General features: G+C 40.9%; 1 protein-coding gene across 6 annotated transcripts; it reads right to left on the reverse strand.

Moving 5' to 3' along the window:
* Nucleotides 1–848: 848 nt before the first annotated feature.
* Nucleotides 849–21,907, reverse strand: slc8a1a (solute carrier family 8 member 1a; the record flags this gene model as incomplete). 6 transcript variants are annotated; one of them, XM_080856298.1, is made up of 10 exons in its annotated part: nucleotides 849–1,225; nucleotides 1,570–1,842; nucleotides 3,503–3,602; nucleotides 8,555–8,682; nucleotides 10,021–10,089; nucleotides 13,018–13,032; nucleotides 13,142–13,159; nucleotides 13,526–13,546; nucleotides 16,025–16,131; nucleotides 20,235–21,907. In XM_080856298.1, 10 exons carry the CDS (start codon nucleotides 21,821–21,823, stop codon nucleotides 849–851), a joined length of 2,697 nt encoding a protein of 898 aa, XP_080712424.1. The 6 variants fall into 6 exon arrangements, with proteins under 6 accessions (XP_080712424.1, XP_080712423.1, XP_080712426.1 ...); XM_080856297.1 differs by lacking the exons at nucleotides 13,018–13,032; nucleotides 13,142–13,159; nucleotides 13,526–13,546 and having other exon boundaries at nucleotides 15,992–16,131; XM_080856300.1 differs by lacking the exons at nucleotides 10,021–10,089; nucleotides 13,018–13,032; nucleotides 13,142–13,159; nucleotides 13,526–13,546.
* Between the last annotated feature and the right edge of the window lie 2,701 nt (nucleotides 21,908–24,608).

Below are 24,608 nucleotides of genomic sequence, written 5' to 3' on the forward strand. Positions count from 1 at the left end.
CAGTGAAGTTGGCTCAAATCGTTGAATCGTAAACTAGTCTCTAAAGCCAATCTCTTAAAAGCTAACGTCAGTCTGCTATCATAACATTAAGCTGGATAGAGGAATGACGGGTATTTTGGATGACATTATGGCCTTTTTTCACCAAGGATACACAATGTATAGACATGAAAAAAAAAACTTAAATTGTGTTTCAATGTCAATGTTCTATTTTTCAGTTTAGTTTTTTCAATGAAATATTTCTTTAATGTATTAAATGAATGGTAAGAAGTATCAGAGATTTCACAAACTATTAAATGCACTTCAAAATGACTTCACAAACGATGAGAAACAACAAATCATTTAGACGAGGGTCACCAGACGTCCCCTGTGTTCGGGGACAGTCCCTGTTTTTCGTTTACAAAGATAAAAACATTACACTGTTTTGGAGGTGTCTGAACTGAAAATGTCCCCGGATTTTGGTCACCTTAATTTAGACTACAGCATCTTGATGTTTGAATGGACATAACCCAGACCTTATTGGATCTACAGATTATGATAGTTGCCATATTTTAACAAAACACTATAGAGACCCTCTATAATAATACTAATATTCTAAGCAAACATTTATTTTGATAACACGCTTCCACAGAAGTCTTTACACATGGCACATATAACGACCCCAACAGTTTTTAAAGCCGTATTTCAGAAGCGAAAGAGGACAACATAATCAAAAAGTAGGTTTATTAATCATATTTGTTATATGAATATTGTTATATATTTGTTATATTGTCCTATGGTTGTTTGTGTCCTTACCACCCCAATCTTCTATATCATCTGCCTCTCTCCCCTTTTCTCTGCAGCAGACTGTTTCAGAAACCTTCCACGATGCAGTAGGCCTCCAAAGAGGAAAGGATGATGTACATAAGCCACAGGCCGAAGAACAGGCTGGTGGTGAGGATCTTGGGGATTCGGGGGCCTCCGAGCTCTCCCCCGATCTCAGGTCGACGTCTGTACATGAGCACACCGACAGCCACAAAGGCAAATATGGTGAAGACTGTGACAGAGAATGCCAGTGTTCCAGGATTTACCAGGAATGGTTTGCCCTGGGTTGCATGGTAGATGGCAGCGATGGACCACGCAACACCGATGCCAAGGAAGACATTGACAGCATTGCTCCCAGTAACATTCCCAATGGAGGCATCTGCGTATTGGTCCTGGACAGCAGCAACTTTACTGGCAAATGTGTCTGGAGGAGGAGGAGAAAGAGGTGAGGTTTTGCAAATGCTAGATACTAGATGTTTAATTAGCTAAACACATTGTTAAAATGTTTTAATATGTGTGCACTTCTCTTCCATATATCTGGGCTTGGAATTGTTTGCACTTTCATTGAAATAAATTCACTAAAAACTGAGTTGTCTTTTTCGAAGAAAAAAATAAACTATCTTTTAAATATGGGTTTTATAAGGTAAAGGGTGTGGGTAGATGACATTGAACTTATCCTTTAAGGAACATGTGCCTAACAAATATTTTGGTCAGGTAACAGTACGTCACAAATTACTTTCTGTAATAGAACTGAAAAGCCTCAATTACCTGGTACAGATGTTCCGAGGGCAACAAAAACCACCGCCGTCACCGAATCTTTCAGACCAACAGTACAGCCGAAGTGAGAAGCCAGATCACCAATGACGGCTGTGAGGACCCCGATCATGGCGATGGACACCACGAAGCAGGCCCAGCCATTAAAGTAGTCAGTGGGCGGCACAAAGGCGAAGAAAAGCTTCCAGAAGACGGTGAGGAAGTGCATGACATAGTCAAAACACGAGGGGACCTTGTCTTCTGCACACTCGTCATCATCATCATCCCCTAAGAGGAGAAGAAAGAGAAGAACAGAAAAGATATACTGATTGATTCACTTCCTAGAGGACTTTGCCTGAGGACACACGTTCAAGTCTGGCCTGTTGTCATTTCCCAATCCTCTCCGCCTCGCTTCCTGTCATATCTTCAGCTGTCCTATCCAAATAAAGGCATAAAAAGGTCAAAAAATAAATCTTTAAAAATGTGCACATAAAGTCTATACTGCGCACAGCAAATAGGCACTGCCCAACAGAAAACAACAGAAACAATGTCATACAAACAAATCATATAGTAGCTGCTGTTGTCAAAAAAGAGACAATTACACCTTGCCTGAAGAATGACAGACAATCAATCAATCAATCGTATGGTATGCAACAGCAATCAACCTCCGTGTTAGCATTCAGTGTTTTTAATTCTACTGTATGTCCCATCTTCCATCACAAAAACATATCAGCTAAACTAACGGTGCTAAACTGTGTGCACACATGTTTATGTTTGTGTGTGTATGTGTTTGGAAGCACTTACAAATTGTATTCATTCTACAATATACATTGAAAACAATGTACAAAAAGCAATACCTTCACCCTCAACCTAGACTGACACACATGGACTGCTGCGCAACATTTTGCCATTCAATGTTCTTTCTTTAGTTTGAGATGCCTTCGCTTAGGACATTTTGCCATTCAATGTTCTTTCTTCAGTTTGAGATGCCTTCGTTTAGGACATTTTGACATTGCTCCATCTCTGTGATGAGCACCTCTGTCTCACACTATGTAAACTTTGACTGCTTTCTGCCAGTTCACGTCTCCGTCTTTCCCTCAACGATTAGCCAAGAAAGGCTCCTTATAAACATGAGCTATTTTCCATTGACCATTTATGGGAGGAAAATGACTCTTGTTCCCGCTTGCACAATTCATCGCAGGCTGGTGTTTATAACTAGAAGAATGCGTACAGGTATGCCGCCATACAGGTTTTAAATCAGAATAGTTTTGGACATTCACTATGTAGATCCTAAGGTTCAAGTGGGCAGTGTTTAAGTGTGGACAGTCTTGACAGATGAATCATATTTATAAAGTTAATGGGTCTAGCTTTCGAAGTTCATTCCAGGGGCGAATCTAGATTTCCACTTTTGGGCTAAGCCCCTAGATAAAACCTATAATTTTTCCTGTGACCCAGCAAAACTATAGGGAGGTCTGGGGGCATGCTCCCCTATAAGAATGTTTTGGAAATATCCTTTTAAATTAGTGTCCTCTAGTGGGTTTTAGGAAGAGAAATTAACACATTTAGATTTAAAATATGGCACAACAATAAACCGATGAGATAGGTGCTAATTTTACTGTAGCATGATAGGGATTTGCAGCTTAAGTGAGTAGGTTAACGTTGTAGGCTAGAGTTCACTAGCGATAGTTATAGCTGGCGGAGCAACTGAGTAGGCTAGTATACCCACTGGATCAATGAACGCCCCTGGTTCATTCTGTATATTGCAGAAACATTTACTAAATGTTGACTCTGCTATGAAAAATAACAGCTATTTGGACAGTGTCACTCTGAAAGCAGAAAACATATACCCTTTTGAATTGTGACTTTCTATGATGATGATAATGTTTTCTTCAGATGAAACGCGCTCGTCAAACAGAATTTCTCATCTTCTCAGAAGCCAAAGACTTACCAGAGTTGACAGTAATGGCCTCTGCAAACTGCTCTCTCCAGCTGTTAGTGCCAACTACAAGGGCCAGGTTGGTTTTCTTGATCAGTTTGTCTACTGTGCTCTGAGGAAACACACACACGCACAGAGTAGACTTGGAATTACATAGAAATCAAAGTAGATCAGCTATGCACTGTAAAAAAACAACCTAATTTTACAGTTAATAACTCTACATTTTTACAGTGGTTTTCTGTTTTTTGAAATTGTATACAAAACTACATATAATAATGGAGGTTAACTATAAATTAAAAACACGACTCCTATTTTAAGGATAATGCCAATAATGACAAATTACATGGATTTAAATTTTTTTTACAGAAAATAACTGTATTATTTATACATACATTTTCCATTTTTCTGAAATACATGCAAATGTAAATAAAATTACACTGATAATCTGTAATTTAATATGTAGCTCATTATATTATGGTTTATGTACATACTAACAATTTAGCATGATTCTATGTAAATTTACAGTGAATTCTTCACTAATTCAGCATAAACATTTTTGCAAACCCATTTTCATTTAACCTGTTAGAACTTTGATGTTTTTTCCTAAATGACCTAAAAATTCCATGCCCAAATGTAAAGGCTTACTTTTGAGTTTTAGGCACAGTATGGTGGAAAATTTCAATTTGATGTTACAGAGTACCCGTCAAGCTATGAGTACCATGTATGATATCTGAAATTTTAGAAAGATGTCGATAACCTTCCCAAAATGTAGGCGCTCCCTATTTTTTTTCATTTACATCTAGATTACTGTGGATGTAAGTAGGAAAATGAATAGAAATGCCCAGTTTTGTCATATAATTGTGTGCCCCCAAGGGTATGCCATCACTTGAACAAATTTGGAACTGATATCTCATCCCAATCAAAAGTTAGAATATAAATAATCGGTGAGCCCTCCATACACTTCCGTGACTTTTGCTGCTTTTTGATTATACCAGACTCTATTTCAATCTTCTCGTCATCCAACCTTTGAAGCTCTTCCAATACTACTGTTACCCCATAAAAACAATCTTTTTGGGGGCTGGCTCTCTGTTTTATTTTTAGAAGCCATGATGTAGAATAAATGTGTTTTGTTGTGCACCTGCATTACGTTATAGAACTGTCAAAACTTGCGTGGCTAAACGGCAAAACAAATGCACGTGAATTACTGATTACATCCCACCTTCTCTGCACTCGGATATCTTTGCATCTCATTGGTCTACAGTCATGATTTACACATGTGTGGACCAGTCAAGGAAAGTATTAGTTTATGTTTTTCACGCACAGACTTAGCAGAGTTTACCATAGCAACCATGGACATATGATAGCAACAAAATAGTCTTGGGTGCGCGCATTGTGTCAGACTGACAGGTCAGTCAACCTATGATATTAGTTACAGGTTCCCGTATCTTGCTGGCTGATTGGGTTATCCTGATAAGATAAGACTCTGTAAAAGGTCGGGATAGCCTTCACGCTTAGAGCAAGATGTTACTCATAAGAGGACTCAGGAGGTTGAAGATGTTAGAAAGATGGGTATTTTTATTAACCCAAATAAGGCACAAAGGCAGTTAAAACACTGACAATACTAAATCAATATAAAAAATACAGTTTTCACTAAGGACAAATGCATGAAGCCACCAACAAATAAGCAATTCACATAAGACCACATGTATAAAAAGGACCATTAACTGGTCAGTGAGAGTCCTTATTAAACACGATCACTCTCACTACGAAACAAAACAAAAGCAAATAAAAGGACCAAGGTAACTAGCCCATCGTGAGAGCTCCAAGGACTTACGTCCTATTAAACTGGCAACTTTCCTGAACAAAGAACAAAGGTAAGTTTAAGTAGCCTTGACAAGCACCTTGAATTGGCTCATACCAATCATTGATTTCAGGTGTGTCAATCAGCAAGGCACCAACACCTGTGGCTCACAGCAGCCATACCTAAACAATCAAACTCCCAATCAACTAGGAAACACAGACTACACATGGTAGCAATTAGGCTTGGTGCCGGCATAGCCGACACATAATAAAGCAGCCAAATCTCATTAAACATAAACTCCATATATCGCGCCATCTTCACAACACAAACTTAGACACTAAACACCGGTTGACAAACGGTATGAAATATGACAATATGATTATTGTTAAACTAAATAAACAGAAAATTTCAGAGACAAGACATTGAATGTGTGCTGATTTTAACTGAACAAAGACATGAACATCAAACATGTAACACACACACACACCAAAACACCTTCACCCAGTCCACAAAAGCAGCAGCCTACAGGCTGCAGTGGTGGGTCACACAGGTGCCCCGTCACAGACTCACTTTGTTCATTCGGTTAAAATCAAGCCACCCCTGAACTAAACACCACTATACATATTTGGGACCCATTCTAACGGCATCGGCAAGCCTGGTCTAGTCACACAAGAGCATTGTCCAAATTCCCTAATGCTGAATGGGCACTAAATCCAACAGACCCACTCCAAAATCTTGTGGAAAGACTTCCTATAAGAGAGGCAACTGTTATAGAGTAGTTTTGGAATGAGATGTGCGTGAAACTCATATATGTGTGATGATCAGGTGTCCCAATACTTTTGACCTGACCTAACCTTGGATCTGGCTGGCCCAGAGCAATGCAGAACAATAAAGACGAGACAAGGGGGAAATTACTTTGCAATGGACTGACTCACTCCATGTAGTTTAATATGAGTCTGAAGTCAAATGTTTTAACTTTTGTGGGTAGAGGCTATTGTGATGTTCCTGCTGAGCGCCGCTCCGGCCACGCCCCCTTCAATCACACAAGCACATACACCTGTTTCACTCTCACTCATGCTCTCAGCTGCATGTCATCAGTATCATTCACCATCCCAGCTGCACTGCATTCAGGTCCCAAATCACATGATCACACACACCTGATTCACTCCTATATATAACCTGCACTCCCCTCACTCCGTGTTTGGTCTCGTCGCTACAAGGGTGAAACCTTTGCCCAAGTCTTCTAAATCTGTGGCCCACTCTACGTCCCTGGGATTCCGCCTTCCGGCCACCGGCAACTACAACCCCATTGTCAGCTGGCTTCCAGCCCAGCAAGCTCTCTGTCCGTGGGCGTCCAGCCCCGCAAGCTCCCTGTCTGCTGGCTTCCGAGTCAGCCATTTCGGTGCCGGCAGACTTTTAGGACTGCATTATCCAGAGTGCCGTGCATACGGCACCGGGAGTAATGTGACTGTCTTGTCCGGCCTGTAGCCGTGTACCTCTGTTCTTTGCCCTTGCGCACAGTAGCCAGAGTGAGACTCTGTGCGATCTTTAGTTAATGTTCCTAGATCTTTGTGTTAGAACTCTGTCTGTTAACCCTTTCGTTGATTTGTATACTCTGTTTGTGTCCTGTTCCCCGTCTGTACTCCATCAATAAACTCTGCATCACCTGAAACTCTTCAATCACAAACCCTGCAAGTCAATGTTTGAAATAATTGTCTTCCAAAATAAAACCATCATTTTACAATCTTGAGCATGTGTCAGCACTTTATTGAATGTGTTTGATCATAAAAATGTAGGAGCAATCTGGAAAATGACAGTTTCTCTGCTAAATGTGAATTGCCGTCACTTAATTGAAGGTGTTTCATTGTAATAAATGAGGGAAAATCTGTAAAATACCAGTGTTTCTCTGCAAAACTGTTAGGGCTGCCACTTTATTGAAGGTGTTTAATCTTAATTAAAGAAGCCTGACTTAATGAATGGTGTTTGCTCGTTATAAATTAGGAAGAATCTGTAAAATAAAAGTATTTTTTGCTGAACTTGTAGTACTGTCACTTTATTGAAAGTGTTCGATATTAATAATAAAAAAATCTGTAAAATAACAGTTTTTCTCTGCTGAACTGTTAGGGCTGCCACTTTATTGAAGATTTTTAATCTTAATTAAAGAAGCCTGACTTAATGAATGGTGTTTGTTCGTAATAAATTAGGAAGAATCTGTAAAATAACAGCATTTTTTGCTAAACTTGTAGTACTGTCACCTTATTGAAAGTGTTCGATATTAATAATAGATACAAAAATCTGTAAAATAACAGTTTTTCTCTGCTGAACTGTTAGGGCTGCCACTTTATTGAAGGTTTTTAATCTTAAATATCGAGGAAAACATTGTAAAATAACAGTGTTTCTCTGCTATACTTTTAGTACCCTAACTTAATAAAAGGTGTTTGCTCGTAATAAATTAGGAAGAATCTGTACAATAACAGTTTTTCTCTGCTAAACTGTTAGGGATGTAACTTTATTAATGGTGTTTGATTGTATTAATTGAGGAAAAATCTATAAAAAAAACAGTTTTTCTCTGCAAATCCTTAAATGGAAATATCTGTAAATATAGGGTTTTTGCACTTTATTTGAATTAGGATGTTTTACTTTAATTTTGCGGTTTTTGTTTGGCAGCCGTAGCTGCCAGTAATTTACTGTTTTTTTACAGATTTTTTTTTTACAGTGTGTTTGTAAAAGCTGAATGTGAAATAAATATGATTTCTACGTCTGTTATAAGCCCTGCAAGTGTTTAGTAAAACAAATGGCCGGAAGCTATTACTGAATTGTTTACAGTAATACCACACCTATGAAAATCTCTATTTACAGCTATTTACTGTCCGTTAGTCTTATCTTATCTCATCTCACATTAACCAGCAGTAATTAAGTGTGAACTATATTGTGTACTCTCATGTCCAGATGTTTTGTTCTCCCTGGACAGCATCATCCACTGGGGGGAGTCTGATACCTTTAACTCATAGGAATCCTCTATGATCACTTTCACTGGGAGGAGTCTGATACCTTAAACTCATAGGACTCCTCTATGATCACTTTCACTGGGGGGAGTCTGATACCTTAAACTCATAGGACTCCTCTATGATCACTTTCACTAGGAGGAATCTGATACCTTAAACTCATAGGACTCCTCTATGATCACTTTCACTAGGAGGAATCTGATACCTTAAACTCATAGGACTCCTCTATGATCACTTTCACTAGGAGGAATCTGATACCTTAAACTCATAGGACTCCTCTATGATCACTTCCATCTTCACATGCTCTCCCAGCATGGGACGTCCCAGCTCTGCGATGCGGCGCTCATCTTCCTCTCTCTTATTTGGGGCTTCCTCACCTCTTCTCTCTGAGAAAGATAGGGATAGGCAGATAGGCAGAAATGGACAGTTGGACGGTTGATTTTTACAGAGTTTAGTGAGCCAAACACCCTTCATGTGTGCCACAAAAACATCCTCTGTTCTGTTCCGTGTAGTTTTGATTAATGAACAGCATCTTACTAGGCACAGAACTAGACACTTAGCATCACAGGCTCCTATATGCTGAGAAACAACACAACAACCCATCTGTGTGAGTAGGGTCAGGACCCATCTGTGTGAGAAGGGTCAGGTCTGGTCTGATCTTTTTTTATTTCTGAATGTTAAGGCGTTTGGCATATGGTATACATGCGCACATACATGCGCGTGTGTTGCGGGTGTCACCAGCCAGTTGTGCACTGCTACTGTATCCTGCCACCCTTACTATGCTTGTATAACTAAACATCACCATGCGCCAAGCCAGCCAACATAACTGAACATAACTCACCACAATGAAACACATATAAAATGCCCAATATCAATAAAACTTGGCTACAGACAACGCATGTTTTACTGTGAAGGAGGGCCTTCATGGATCCTAGAAAGCCAAATGGGCACTGTTGTCAATCCTGCCACCCTTGCTATCCTAACAAAAATCCTCCATGCACCATGTCAGCCAACCATATATAAACATATCTCATCAAAACTGTACATCCGATACACCGTGCCGGGCAGCCTCTCCCTTTCTTTCTATGTCATATTATGTTAATCCTGATACTGAGAAAGTGGACATATGACCAACTGACCTATCTCTTTATCTGTTAATCAAATTGATGTTTACTCATTTAATTTTCTCTCTCTTATAGCGTTCCCTTTTCTCACAAAGGCTGATGGCTGTGGGAATATTGTTCCTCATCACCATATCCATTAAGTACATACACTCACTTTGTCTCTTTCTTCCCCTCCTAGTCTAGACTGTCTTCGTGTGGGATGTTGCTATAGTCTCTCCACCTCATCTACTTGTAGAAACCCTCTGCCTACACTCACCTCAACCATACTGTCATGCACTTATTACTGTGTTAGTATTTATCTGCAATGTAAATAATTGTCAACATCAACGTTCTCTGTTCCATTACTCTACTTACCCTTGTAATAGTAACCTTACGAGCACACTGGAAATAAAGAAAAGAGATGGATACCTGCTATGTTGATAATGGTGGAAGCATGCAAACTGAGGTGGAAATAAAGAAAAGAGATGGATACCTGCTATGTTGATAATGGTGGAAGCATGCAAACTGAGGTGGAAATAAAGAAAAGAGATGGATACCTGCTATGTTGATAATGGTGGAAGCATGCAAACTGAGGTGGAAATAAAGAAAAGAGATGGATACCTGCTATGTTGATAATGGTGGAAGCGATGTGGTTATCTCGGCCCTGAACCTTCCGGTAGATGTCCCTGCCTGATGATGTCAGAAACATTTGTTTGAGTAGAGCAAGGGGTTGATGTGCAGTTGTGTTTGTCTAATTAATTCAATGTGCATACGCTGGAGTCCATTGGATCCATTGGATTTCAAACATATTTGAGTCTTTCAAATAATAATCACACATCCTCAGATACTGATGTCAGAGAGTTAATATTGTTCAAATCACCAAGTTTGTGGAAAGATTAAGAGAGTTCTACCCAACCCACATGATCCAAGCTGCTGTTTGCTATCCCCACTAAGTGTGGGCTGATCTCCATAGTGTCACTTCAAGCATTAGCCCTACATATTACACTGTCACAAATGTAAGGTGTTTCATTCTTAATAAGTAAATAATAGTTATTGATGGATTTGTTAAGTGGTACCACAGCTGTTTCACTCTAATCATATTTTTCTACCCAAATCCTGTGTATCTGCTCACTTAAGGTCTATGACAAGCTCACTTAAAGGCACCCAGTGCAACTTTATAAGCTTGAGACTCCAAAAATAAACATTCAATTTCTAGTCTTTTTTACACGTAGTAAGTTTCAATAACTCCATACCATTACATATCGACATTCAAGGTGCAAAGATGAGAAGTCGTTGTGTGGTGAGAACTGATAGAAAATCGTAAACAACAACAATCGCCGATGGGGAGAGGCCATTTTTCCATTGACTGGAATCCTGCTCTATTTATTGATGGCACCAATAAATAAAGGGCTACACTCTTGCAGCTAGTTTTAGCGCTCTTTTTAACGCCCAAAGTATCAAATAATGATGCAAATGTGCTAATATGGTGAAGTAAATGTCAATATCATAAAGATTGTCTTATCCAGAATATTTCCATTTTGATGCCCTAATGTTGCACTGGGTGCCTTTAAGGTCTATGACCAGGCTGCAGGACAGTAAGAACTAGTTTATTTTCCTTCCTATGCACAGAGCTGAGTACTGCTTTCTGGCTCAGCAGAGAGGACAAGTCTTCCAGTAATCCCTCTCCCTTTTGCATTAAATAAAGAAAACATTTATCATTAATGAACAACTTGGACATTGCCAATACTGACCCCTACTGGTGAGTCAGGTGGGTTTGGATATTGAAGAGGTTATTTCTGAATACATTTAGAACCATCAATCTAAATTATTTTGGCAACAAAAATCTAAACAACAAAAATGAGGTTGGGTGAGGTTGATACAGACACAAGGGAGGTTGGGTGAGGTGAGGTTGGTACAGACACAAGGGGGGTTGGGTGAGGTTGGTACAGACACAATGGAGGTTGGGTGAGGTTGGTACAGACACAATGGAGGTTGGGTGAGGTGAGGTTGGTACAGACACAATGGAGGTTGGGTGAGGTTGGTACAGACACAATGGAGGTTGGGTGAGGTGAGGTTGGTACAGACACAAGGGAGGTTGGGTGAGGTTGGTACAGACACAATGGAGGTTGGGTGAGGTTGGTACAGACACAAGGGAGGATGGGTGAGGTGAGGTTGGTACAGACACAAGGGAGGTTGGGTGAGGTGAGGTTGGTACAGACACAAGGGAGGTTGGGTGAGGTTGGTACAGACACAAGGGGGGTTGGGTGAGGTGAGGTTGGTACAGACACAAGGGGGGTTGGGTGAGGTGAGGTTGGTACAGACACAAGGGAGGTTGGGTGAGGTGAGGTTGGTACAGACACAAGGGAGGTTGGGTGAGGTTGGTACAGACACAAGGGAGGTTGGGTGAGGTGAGGTTGGTACAGACACAAGGGGGGTTGGGTGAGGTTGGTACAGACACAATGGAGGTTGGGTGAGGTTGGTACAGACACAAGGGAGGTTGGGTGAGGTGAGGTTGGTACAGACACAAGGGAGGTTGGGTGAGGTGAGGTTGGTACAGACACAAGGGAGGTTGGGTGAGGTTGGTACAGACACAAGGGAGGTTGGGTGAGGTGAGGTTGGTACAGACACAAGGGAGGTTGGGTGAGGTTGGTACAGACACAAGGGAGGTTGGGTGAGGTTGGTACAGACACAAGGGAGGTTGGGTGAGGTTGGTACAGACACAAGGGAGGTTGGGTGAGGTGAGGTTGGTACAGACACAAGGGAGGTTGGGTGAGGTTGGTACAGACACAAGGGGGGTTGGGTGAGGTTGGTACAGACACAAGGGAGGTTGGGTGAGGTTGGTACAGACACAAGGGAGGATGGGTGAGGTTGGTACAGACACAAGGGAGGTTGGGTGAGGTGAGGTTGGTACAGACACAAGGGAGGTTGGGTGAGGTTGGTACAGACACAAGGGAGGTTGGGTGAGGTTGGTACAGACACAAGGGAGGTTGGGTGAGGTTGGTACAGACACAAGGGAGGTTGGGTGAGGTTGGTACAGACACAAGGGAGGTTGGGTGAGGTTGGTACAGACACAAGGGAGGCTGGGTGAGGTTGGTACAGACACAAGGGAGGTTGGGTGAGGTTGGTACAGACACAAGGGAGGCTGGGTGAGGTTGGTACAGACACAAGGGAGTGGGTGATGTTGATATTGACACAAGGGAGGGAGTGTGAGCCCTATCACAGACATGACATACTGCTGCTCACATGCAACACAGACTATGACGTGCTCTTGATGTCAGCAGTGTGTGCCATGCAGAACAAAATGTTGCAATTAAAAACTGTCAAATGGTCTTGCATGAGTACATATCCAGGCACATGCACACACACTTCTATATATGGTCAACTTTATGAAACATTGGGACACTTTGCCTCCTTTCATGTATGTGTTTCATTACTATGCATGTTAAAGTTCAGGATGCATGCAAACTATGAGGATTCCCTGTTTATGGTTTATTGAATCATTCCCCTTAAGAATTTAACATGTGTAAGATTCCAAAAGAGAATACAAAGTGACCACTCACACAATAGAACTATAAATTTAGTTTTCACTTCAGTAAAAGTCTAAATTCAGTCTCTTACCATAAAGCTGTTTATCTATTAAAAAGCAAAATGGTATACATTAAAACTGTGACTAAAAAAACTAATTGTATATTGTGAGCTAAGAATTAATAGGTTATCCAAATAGTGTCAAGACATACCATACCTGTCTTCACAAATTCACCTAGAACCACAAAGCAAAATACATTTGTAGATACAAAAGTGATCATTATCAGACATATTTATCAAATAACCATATGTATTACGCTGATGAAATGTGGCTAATGTGAAATGTTGTTATTACAGTAATATGATTCAGTTTATTGAAGCATTAGTTACTGTCCATAGGACCTAGTTGGGTTCTGTCAACTTTGAAGTGACCTGATATTGTGGCAAATACACATGACTGGGAGCAAAGTCTATTATTTCCTCTTATGCATTATACATGAAGAAAGATGAAGTCAGTGAGTGGGCTCAGCAGTAAGTCTCCCAAGAAAGCAAAGAAAGCACTCAAACAGTGTGTGAAGTCAGGAAACAGAGCGTGGCTTACCACAGTCATGAAGAAGCATAGCTGACCAACAGGAAGGAAATAGGACAGTAAGCATGGGACAGCAGAAATATACAGAGAGCAGAGAAAACAAGAACAAAACAATATAATCAGTAAAAATGACAAAATAACACCTAAAATCCCACCGCATGACTAGTGTTACTTGGTAGGGAAATTATATATAGCTGTTCCATGTTCGGAAAAAGAAACCCTACATACAGTATAAACACAGTACTACAGTACGTACACAAACTGCAATGAGGTCTTAAGTGTTAAGTTTTACACACAGGCGATTACGTCCATGTCCAGGTCACATGCATGCTGTGTAAAAGGGAATATATTGTTAAATGTAAAATTGTGTACCAACAGTTGCCTTAGAGAGTGCTGTACTGTGAAGCAGCTTATTATATTAGGATGTTCTGAGGTCAAACAGTGCAGCAGCTAATTCTATCAGGATGTTCTTGGATCTCCATTTAGATTTGATGTGCTTACCACCCATACTCATGGATCACTTCACTGCAACCCAAAGCCTCATACTACACTAGATAATCAATGACCATCTGGTGACAAAACTAGTCTACAAAGAAACTCTGTGAAACTTAGTTTCCAGTCCAACAATCCAAGCAGCTAAACCAAATATAAACACACCTGCAGGTAAGCCACACTACTGCCATGCATGTTTACTGGCTGACATCCCAACATCACTACAAGGTCTGAATACTTGTTTAATGGCCATGGTGACTGTCACAACCATTCTGGACTGGTACTGTGATAAATAGAGGAATATGTTGCTAGTAGAGAGAAGGGAGACAGCTCTAAGAGAAGGGAGACAGCTCCAAGAGAAGGGAGACAGCTCTAAGAGAAGGGAGACAGCTCCAAGAGAAGGGAGACAGCTCCAAGAGAAGGGAGACAGCTCTAAGAGAAGGGAGACAGCTCCAAGAGAAGGGAGACAGCTCTAAGAGAAGGGAGACAGCTCTAAGAGAAGGGAGACAGCTCTAAGAGAAGGGAGACAGCTCTAAGAGAAGGGAGACAGCTCCAAGAGAAGGGAGACAGCTCTAAGAGAAGGGAGACAGCTCTAAGAGAAGGGAGACAGCTCTAAGAGAAGGGAGACAGCTCCAAGAGAAGGGAGACAGCTCTAAGAGAAGGGAGACAGCTCCAAGAGAAGGGAGACAGCTCCAAGAGAAGGGAGACAGCTCCAAGAGAAGGGAGACAGCTCTAAGAGAAGGGAGACAGCTCTAAGAGAAGGGAGACAGCTCTAAGAGAAGGGAGACAGCTCTAAGAGAAGGGAGACAGCTCCAAGAGAAGGGAGACAGCTCTAAGAGAAGGGAGACAGCTCTAAGAAAAGGGAGACAGCTCCAAGAGAAGGGAGACAGCTCTAAGAGAAGGGAGACAGCTCTAAGAGAAGGGAGACAGCTCCAAGAGAAGGGAGACAGCTCCAAGAGATGAAAGAGCACATGGGAGCAGAGGAAGGAAAAGCAGGCAATTCAAAAGAGAAGTTCTACTTGTCTGCTCTCCCACACCTGTCCATCGCAGCTGTTTCCAGTCTGGCTCCAGGAGCTCTATGTAGAAGTTGGCCTGTTTGTTATACTCGTCATGGTCAACTATTATTACCATTATGGTTTTCCTGTTGGGACAAAAAAATCACACGTATGAAAATGGGGATGACTGACCGAGGTAAGGGCCTCCCGTTAAGCATCTCTCTCTCTCTCTCTCTCTCTCTCTCTCTCTCTCTCTCTCTCTCTCTCTCTCTCTCTCTCTCTCTCTTTCTCTCTCTCGCTCTCTTTCTCTCTCTCGCTCTCTCTCTCTCTCGCTCTCTCTCTCTATCTATCTCTCTCTCACAGACAGAAAGACACACACACACACACACACACACACACACACACACACACACACACACAGAAATACACAGGACACGCGCAGACACAGACACAGACACACACACACACATTCTGTGTCCGGATTTCAGTCAGATAGATTTTGATGAGCTAAGCCGGTGACTTGTAGCGGTCTAGACCTCTGGAAAGATAAGTTCTGTTTCAAAACAGCCTCCTCTAGTATCTGCAACTACACACTGTCAAACGGCTCATATTGAGCTATTTTACCAACCTATGCTCTGTACCTTATATGAATCTCATACCTTATTGGAGGCTTGACACAGAGGACACTGCACTAAGTTATAGAGAAGCACAGTTTACACATATCTAAGGTTTTAACCAGGCTGATTAGCCCAGTCATCCTGTTGTCTCAGTAGTCTGACCCTGGGCCAGCAGTTTGGACATTGGAGGACCTGATGGAAGGAAGGAGGATGGGGCTGTTAGTTTGGATAGTGGAGGACCTGATGAGAGGAAGAAGGATGGGGCTGTTAGTTTGGATAGTGGAGGACCTGATGAGAGGAAGAAGGATGGGGCTGTTAGTTTGGATAGTGGAGGACCTGATGAAAGGAAGAAGAATGGAGCTGTTAGTTTGGACATTTGAGGACCTGATGGAAGGAAGACACCCCACCTTTTCTCTCACTCATCTCCACTATCTGGGGCTCTCCAAGTTCCACGAAAAGGTTCTTGTTCTTTTCATACTCTTCATCGTCGATTATATTGATCTGAATAGTTTTACTAAAAGACAGAGAGAGAGAGAAGGACAGAGAGAGAGAGAGAGAGAGAGAGAAAGAGAGAGACAGGGGTAAAGGCAAAGAAGCAGAGAGGAAGAGATGCGTGAGAAAATAGCTGATCTGTGGGCATGAAAGTGGCATGCAGAATCAGTAGAACCATGAAAGGGTGAAAGAGTGATAGTGTGAGGCTGACAGCATGAGTAGCTAAACTAATATTCACCCAACCAACCAAGTAAACAAGGATTATTCACATCATGTGTGCAATGTGAGCCTGGCATGGACATATTGGGCTAGTTATCGTAGCTGGTACACTTTAAAGGTTATGTATTTTCACTTAATTTATGGATGTTTTAAGAGTACAGGCAAATGATGGCTTACTAACAAAAGGTATGTCTTTGATATGTCATCTTTGAGTCCTGACATTGTAACAACTTAAGCTCATCAATTTCAACTGTCAATAAATGTAACTTTAGTCACACCTACTTCGAGTCTACTATAAATGACATCTGAACGATGTCAGAGAACTCCTTAGACAGCTATTGTTATATCTAACAATCACCTCTCTCAGTGATCAGTCTAATTCATATATCACTCTTCATACATTGAGTACAGCTCAAGGAAGAAATAGAAGAAGCATAAGGGTGAGGGAAAAGACAACAAGGAAGAACATGTGAAAATACACAATAACAAAACCAATAGTATAAGAAACCCCATAAATATATGACAAAATGTAGGAAAGTAAACATAAAATGAAGAAAGTAACAGGAAAGTAGGACTAATTAAGAGCAGGAAAAAAACAGGTAAAACCAGGAACTTCATTGGATAAATAACCAGGAAAATTGGGAACAATGAAAGGGAACAATGAAAGCAAAAAAACAAAGAATAAGATGAACTTTCTCACATTTAGCGACAGGATGTTTGTCTTATGCCTTTAAAAAGTGTGTAAGTTTCATGCCTTGCAGATTTTTAATGGTTTGTTGAATTAAATTAAGGTTAGGTTTGTTTCACAAGCTTTTATGTGTTTAATCTAGAAGCTAAGAGGTTAGGTTTGTTTCACAAGCTCTTAAGTGTTTAATCTAATAGTTAAGAGGTTAGGTTTGCTTCTCAAGATCTTATGTGTTTGCTAGGGGCTAAAATCTCTATAATTTTTGGCAAGTCACTGAAATGTGCATTGCAGAAGTCAAGTCGCTATGCGCAACAATGATATGCATACGAAATGTGCAACATCATTTTTATATTCCATAATTAAAATGTTTACAGTAAGCACAGGTGAACCATTGTGGTTCTCAATATTCCTGTGCATTGTAACAGAGCAGTGTAAACAAATAAAAAAGGTCTAATGACACAGAGAATCAGAATGCAATGCAATACTATTAGCAGTAGATATCAGATTCACATAAATCACAGGTCTTAAATAATTTTAATGTCAACAATGACTACATTATATGCCTTTAATTAGCAGTTTCACTGGTACTGGAGTCAAAAGCTAATTGGGCATACTGCTATGATACTGAATATAAACAGTCAGCTGTTACGTACTGATCTTCTAAAGTAGAGATGTTACTAGCAGTCACGCTAGTAGGTTTATCCTAATGCATGAGTAAGGCTCAGTAAGGCTGAGTAAGGCTCAGTGATATCATGTTTAACCTCCAACTGAAATGAGAAATTTGAATGAGCCCTCTAAACTCCAACAACAATCTCTTGATTTGTATCCTCTAAAGAGACTTGTCCCACAGCCCTGTTTACATCACGCCGTTGAAGCCTGTGTGACGGGTCCATTCATGTGGTCATGGAAAATATGTTTGAGTTTATGTTACTCTGCATAACAGGGAAGGGAGCCAATAACAGAAGACGGGATTGAGACAGAGAGTCGAGCAGGTTCAGAACAGACACCTCAGACCCATGTGTTCTTTCACCAGAAGAGCGAGGAATAAACTGTTTATTTACTTTCGCATCTTTCATGGCCTTGTTTTGATTTATAGGCATCACTTTCAGGTGATATGTAGACAAAAAATATCCAGAAGTTTTTGTATTTCAGTGAACAAATCTTCACCTGGCATTAGTTATTCCTATAACACCCAAATGCTATCATCAATGTTTTCTGCCTCATTTTGAAACTATGTGTATATCACCTCCTAGTGACCTAGCTCGAGATGGAGAATTCCAGAACTGCGATAGCAATCTGTTATTCAACTACTCTATAAAAAACACATTGCATTTGACAGAGGTGAAGTAAAGTTACAAGGCATGGGTTTTTGGGGACATAAGTTTGCCAGCTTGTAGGAATTGATCAGTGTTTACTGTTGATGTTGGAGTTGTGCTACATTATCTAAGTTAGTTAGCTTGTTAGATTTAGACAAATTTTGTGTATATATATATGTGTGTTAATCAGGATTAAAGAATATCTGTCTTCATTAAATAAAGGTAATTGAAGTATATGTGGCACTTGTTTGGCATTGATGTGTGGTGAACCTCACACGGCCAAGGCTTGTTTACCTTTGATGTTTACTGCCATTTCACTTCACTTCACAGTGGCTTATTTGTACATGTCCTCTACGTCAAAATACCTGTGAGATACTTTGAAATACGATTTGAGCGTCCAGAGTTTCTGGACTAAGACGTATAGAAATCATTTCACACAACGTTTTCAGCCCAAAACAAACTGACTGGGTTGGTAGGCACTCTAGATAGCCAAATGCAGCTATGAACCACTGAAAAAGTGAGTTGAGGGACAATATTTCCCCTGCATTGTGTGTTTTGGAATCAAAATCATGTGGATAATGCAGGATGGCAATGATGTGACATTAAGTTTGTCTGTATAGAAATACTCATCTCTGAAGACCTGGTACTATTCCAACTCCATACATGGCTATGGCTTAAGTGTATCCTTAAGTCACATAATTTATCCTTGCTTACTCTAGACAGCTATGCCAGTTGTTTAGGTTCAATATTTAATGCATAGAATAAATCACATGGTGTATTTACATTCAACAAAACCTCATAGCGTCATCCTGGAAGTACAACACAGCGGCACTGTAGCCCTCAAATGTCTCACCTCCAGTCAATTACGAGCAGGATATATAAACTTGTCATCTTCACAACAGCGCTCTGTCTATATATGGAGCTGAAGCGGTGATCTGGCCAGCCAGTCCTGTTTCACTGTTCCTCCCCTCAGTTCCTTTTCATCTCTGTGTGAATATCTATTTTATCATTAATCAGTTGTGAAGTTGTGAAATATCTACAAGGTTCTATTTTGAGCTTCTCTCATGACTGTCTTTTCCATTGTTGTCTATATATATAAGATAATAGTAATAATAGAAGAGAGTGTTTCCACCGAGACGGCCCAGGCCTTGTCACCATTACCAACGGGTTCCCCTTCTGTTTGAGTCAGAGTAATCCTGGCAATGACAGGAGTTTGACATTTCAAATGTACTCTCCTGTGCTCATCTTTGGGAATAAGATTCAAATACTATATGATATATTGGATATAAGAATAACATGAATGTCAAACTGAAGCACATTTTTCATACCTAATACTATAAGCCACTGGTTTCAAAGAATGTCTGACTGAAGAAAACAATCTAACAGAGATCATCAGCTACCTTCTCCATGTCATGTACTCCATATTTTGATCTGTTCACACATAAAACACACAGTTGAGCTTGTTAGCATGACCCAAATGCTAATGCAGTTTCCTTTTTCTTATATAAAATAAAATGGGAATCTAATAGTATTGCTATACCTGTTTGTACAGAAAAAAGTTGCAAGTGTACCATGACATAAATGCTTTTTACAGCCCTCCTGGATAAGAAAGAACAATTCATTTTAGCAGTGGAAATGTATATACTGTATACAGTTAGTCCTGGTTGTAACTAGTGTAAGCTTGAGTGATTCTTTATAATGTCATAACAAAAAGCTGTTGCAGTCATCCATACTTTTTATTCCAATCTTCTTTAAATTATGAACTGATATCAGCTATACAAACAACTAATGAGTCTAGGGTGACAAGAGGCTACACGGAAGTACGTTATCAAAACTAATGAAAGCAATACATTTTTGATATAAAAGGCTACATGACGAACTCAAACAAGGAGAAAAGATACTTACACAATCTCATCGTTCTGGAACTCCAGCACTCCATGTGTGTCTTCAAAATCTTCCCCGCCCCCCTTGGCTGTGCCCGCTATAGTCTTGTAGGGCACCACCACCACCCCACGGGCCCCGGAGCTACGGAGAACTTTCACCTCCATCATGCCAACACTCTCACTGACGTGAACCAGCGGCTCCTCAAATGTAAAGATTCCAGCATGGTCGTCGTCAAAGATGGTGACAGTAGCACTTGAGGGCAGCCCCAGGCAGGCCAGTGTCTCTGTGTGGTTGGCCCCTGAGTGGGAACCGGCCCCTGAGCCAACAGACACCACTCGCACATTACTGAGGTGGACAACAAAATGCTCATCTTCTTCAAAGATGTCGTCATCAATAATATCAATTCGGATTTCCTTCTCTGTTTCACCGGGCCTGAAGATGATGGTTCCTTCGGTGTACTGGTAGTCAGACCCAGCATTGGCCGTGCCATCTTCAGTGCGGTAGTCCACTGACACAGTACTGGTTAGGTCGCCGCCTCGCCGAACTACATTAAGAGCCACTTTGCCACAGTTCTCCAAACACTGATATGAGCAAGGATCAAAGAACAGCTTGGATGAGAGATCACTGTCAGACACCACAGAGCGCATCTCATGGTGTCCAATGGCTTTTCTAGCCTGTTCGGCCGCATGCTTCTTCAGCATGTTCCCAGCGCCCGTCATGAGCCTGGTGGCCTGGCAGCGATAGAAAGCACGACTCTTCTGCTGCTGACTGAGGAGCTGGTAGTTAGCGAGCTCAATGAGCTGCTCAATCTCCTTCTCAGGATGTTTCTGTTTCAGCTCTTTCAGGATCCTGGCCATGTCCATCCGGACCTCTTCTTCGTCCATCTCTTTATCCTCAACCCCCATAACCCCATCCATGAGCTCCTCTGCGTGGGAGTTCAACATCTGTCCGTCCATCTCAATGTCTGCTTTCGACTGGAGTTCTGGCTCTCCCTCCGTCTCAATGATCATGCCCTTCCGTTTGCCCACGCGATAACGCTTGTTCACGTACTTGTAGAACAGCAGTCTACGGTCAGCCACCCACGCAAATAACACAAAAACAGGGAAGAAGAAGAGAGTCACCAAGCCTTCCCACACCTCCACCTCACCAGGTGAGATGACAGCCAGGATCAGGTACAGCCAGGTGTAAGCAAATATACTCCAGAACGCAGTGACAAAAAACACACGCAGGTGTTTGATCTTGCGGTGGTCTCCGTCCGGGATGACAGACACACACAGCCCGATGATGACGAACATGTTGAAGGCTGCACTCCCCACGATAGTGTTGGGGCCCAGCTCACCAGCATCAAAGCCATGCCCACACACCTCCACCACGGAGAGCAGGATCTCAGGTGCCGAGGAGCCCAGGGCCATGAGAGTCAGGTTGGATACGGTCTCGTTCCAGATCCGCACTGTGGTGGTGGTGATTTCACCGTTGGGTTTCTTGATGGTTATCTGCTTTTCCTGTGAGGTGATGACTTCAATGGATGCCATGAAGCGATCTGCGATTATAGAGACGCCCAGGAACATGTAGAAAAGACCCACAAAATAAATGATGGCGCGCGCCAGCATCTCACCAAAAGGTGGGTTCTTGGGCAGCCATACGGGGAAAATCACTCCAGGCTTACATTCATGACTGCCTCCACAGCTAGTGCTTTCATTGCTATGAGACTGGCCTGAGTTTGTGCTATTGAGCGATGTTGAGTGTGTCTCTTGCACAAAAAAAGCTAAAGTCATACATAGTTTCAGTGTGAGAGAGGAAAATGGTTGCTCCATAGTGCTGATCTGATCTGTCCTTGGCCTCTCCGTTCCGCCAGTTCCCTGTAGGAATGAGAAGGATAAAACATGGTTAAAGAGACCTTAGATTTCAAAGTGAAACGTTTTCAAGTTTTGTTAAACACATATTTTGAATCAAATTCAAATGTTACATGGATATAAGGGATAGGATGAAATATTTGGTCTAAATCAAATTTCCCATTCTTCAGTTTGAACTCTGTACATTCAAAAATAAATAATTATAAAAATATCTAAATCATATGGAATGTAGAGGAAGGAAAAATAACCCAGAATAATGAAAAGGTTTATAAACCGTTCAGCAGATAAACAGCACATACCCGTACCTACCATTGAGGACACAAAGTGTTTTTTTAACAACAAATAACCTAATGGCTAAATTATTTAATGTTTCAGTTTTTTTAGATTTGATCATGCATCAAAAGTTTGCCTATTAAAATTGTTTATTAACAACTGAATGAAACCGTTAAACAAAGACATAGGCTGTTGTGCTTTTACACCAATCCAATCACCTATTTACCTAACTGATCATGTGTGTTATAGTGTATGTTTAGGTTTGCAAAGATGGTATAAAAATCATGATAAATAGTCTCATTAACTCTGCTTTTTAGTTACAAATGTTTATGCAACCTATTTGGTACGATTTGACCTTCTTAGTTCACTGGCTAACTTAAGTAGTGCTTGAAAACATTCGTAGATATATGAATGGTCTAGAGTACAGATGTCACAAGGACAAAATGTAGGTGAAAACTACAAAAAAGGTTTACACACTAGAGTACAACATTAAATAAAATGTAGCATAAAAAGGCAAATGTGTGAAGACTAGCCAAATTGCTGCAAATGGTGACGTGACATTAATGAGATGAACCGCTGATGAGCAATCATTTGGTCATGGTTTGAGATTTATGTTGATATCGATTTTTAAACAGCCTACTGTTTCAGATTTCCCTGTCATACTGGTGACATTTAAACCCTCAGTCATAAGCCTTTGACAAACTATAATATAAATAAATGTTGCAGATGCAATACATTTTCTTGATTTTCTATGAAAGACAATAACTACTAATATTTGGTGTCATGTTGTCATTTCTTGTGTCTGTCCCCACAGCTATGAGTTGCATCCTATACATTAATTTAAGTAAGGCTAGAAGAATGACCTTCAAGAGCTTCAAGTTCAAATAGCAACAATATCATGGAGTCCCTATAGCCTAACTCACCCTTGCCAAACCATTCATTACCACAGAAAATATTGGAATAATGAAAAGCTCACAGATCATTTCAGTTTAAATAATTACCTAATCATTTCATAATAATCGTCACCCTACTGAACTCTGCTCCACAGGGATAGCCCCCCCACCCCTTCACACACCTCCCCCTGTGACTGTTCTTCCCCCCTCCAGCCACTGAACATTTGCACTATACTTCACTTCACCACCCCCCTCCACCCTGGCTTGACTGCCACACACCCTCCTCCAGCCACTGAACATTTGCACCAGAATGTCTTTTTCTTTTAATACGGTATCCACTTTACTGCATTGCCTGTATTAATTGTACTTTTCCTCATTCACTTGATCTCACTTGTTACCACCAGTATACTAACTTCTGCACTTTATATACTTATCATACCTCACTTCTACCTCAATTGCTGCTAGTCTCAATTATGTTTATATTACAATTCTGTGTCATATTCTAACTCTTACTGTACATATCATATTTATTCACTTATTCCACTTTACATTTGCACATACTCTGCACTTATTGCTACTTGGCACTTCTGGTTGGATGCTAAACTGCATTTCATTGTCTCAGTACTTGTACTCTGTGCAATGACAATAAAATTGAATCTAATCTAATCTAATCACAATGAATATTATGCAATGTAAAGGTAGAGAGTGAGTTAATAACACGTTTCTGAATACGCTTTCAATACTCTCCCTCTTTCTCTAACCACACACACGCACACGCACACGCACACACACACGCACACGCACACGCACACGCACACACGCACACACTCACACACACACACACACACACACACACACACACACACACACACACACACACACACACACACTATCTTTCTCTCTCCTAGTTACCACAGTAGTTGAACAACAACGCTTTCAGTGTACTTTTTTTGAGAGTCTGTCTGACATCTCAAGATTTTATATTGTATTTCCCAATGTGGTCTCTACTCTGAAAAAGAAGGGAAGTGACTGAAAAATAAGTAACAATAAAATAATAGATGGATGTGTTTAACATAACCCTGAAAGTCAGACAGCTGAGCCCTGAAATATGGTTGGTGAACCTTGGAGGCAGGGAAGGGGGAACTCATTGATTTTAAACCATTAATCACTGAGAAGATTTGAGGGAACAGGTACACAGATGTAAAATAAAGAAGACATACTATACTGTAGAATACAAAAATGTAGCTACACCCTTGTGTCAGAGATGGTCACTAAAAGGTACGTGACTGCTTGTTAATTGACAGACAGAATACAAAACATTGCACATTAAGAGTTCCTGGATGCCTACAGCCTGATCATTCAGACCACTACACAGT

The sequence above is a fragment of the Sprattus sprattus genome, assembly GCF_963457725.1.
Source record: "Sprattus sprattus genome assembly, chromosome: 1".
In the NCBI taxonomy this organism is placed as follows: domain Eukaryota; kingdom Metazoa; phylum Chordata; class Actinopteri; order Clupeiformes; family Clupeidae; genus Sprattus; species Sprattus sprattus.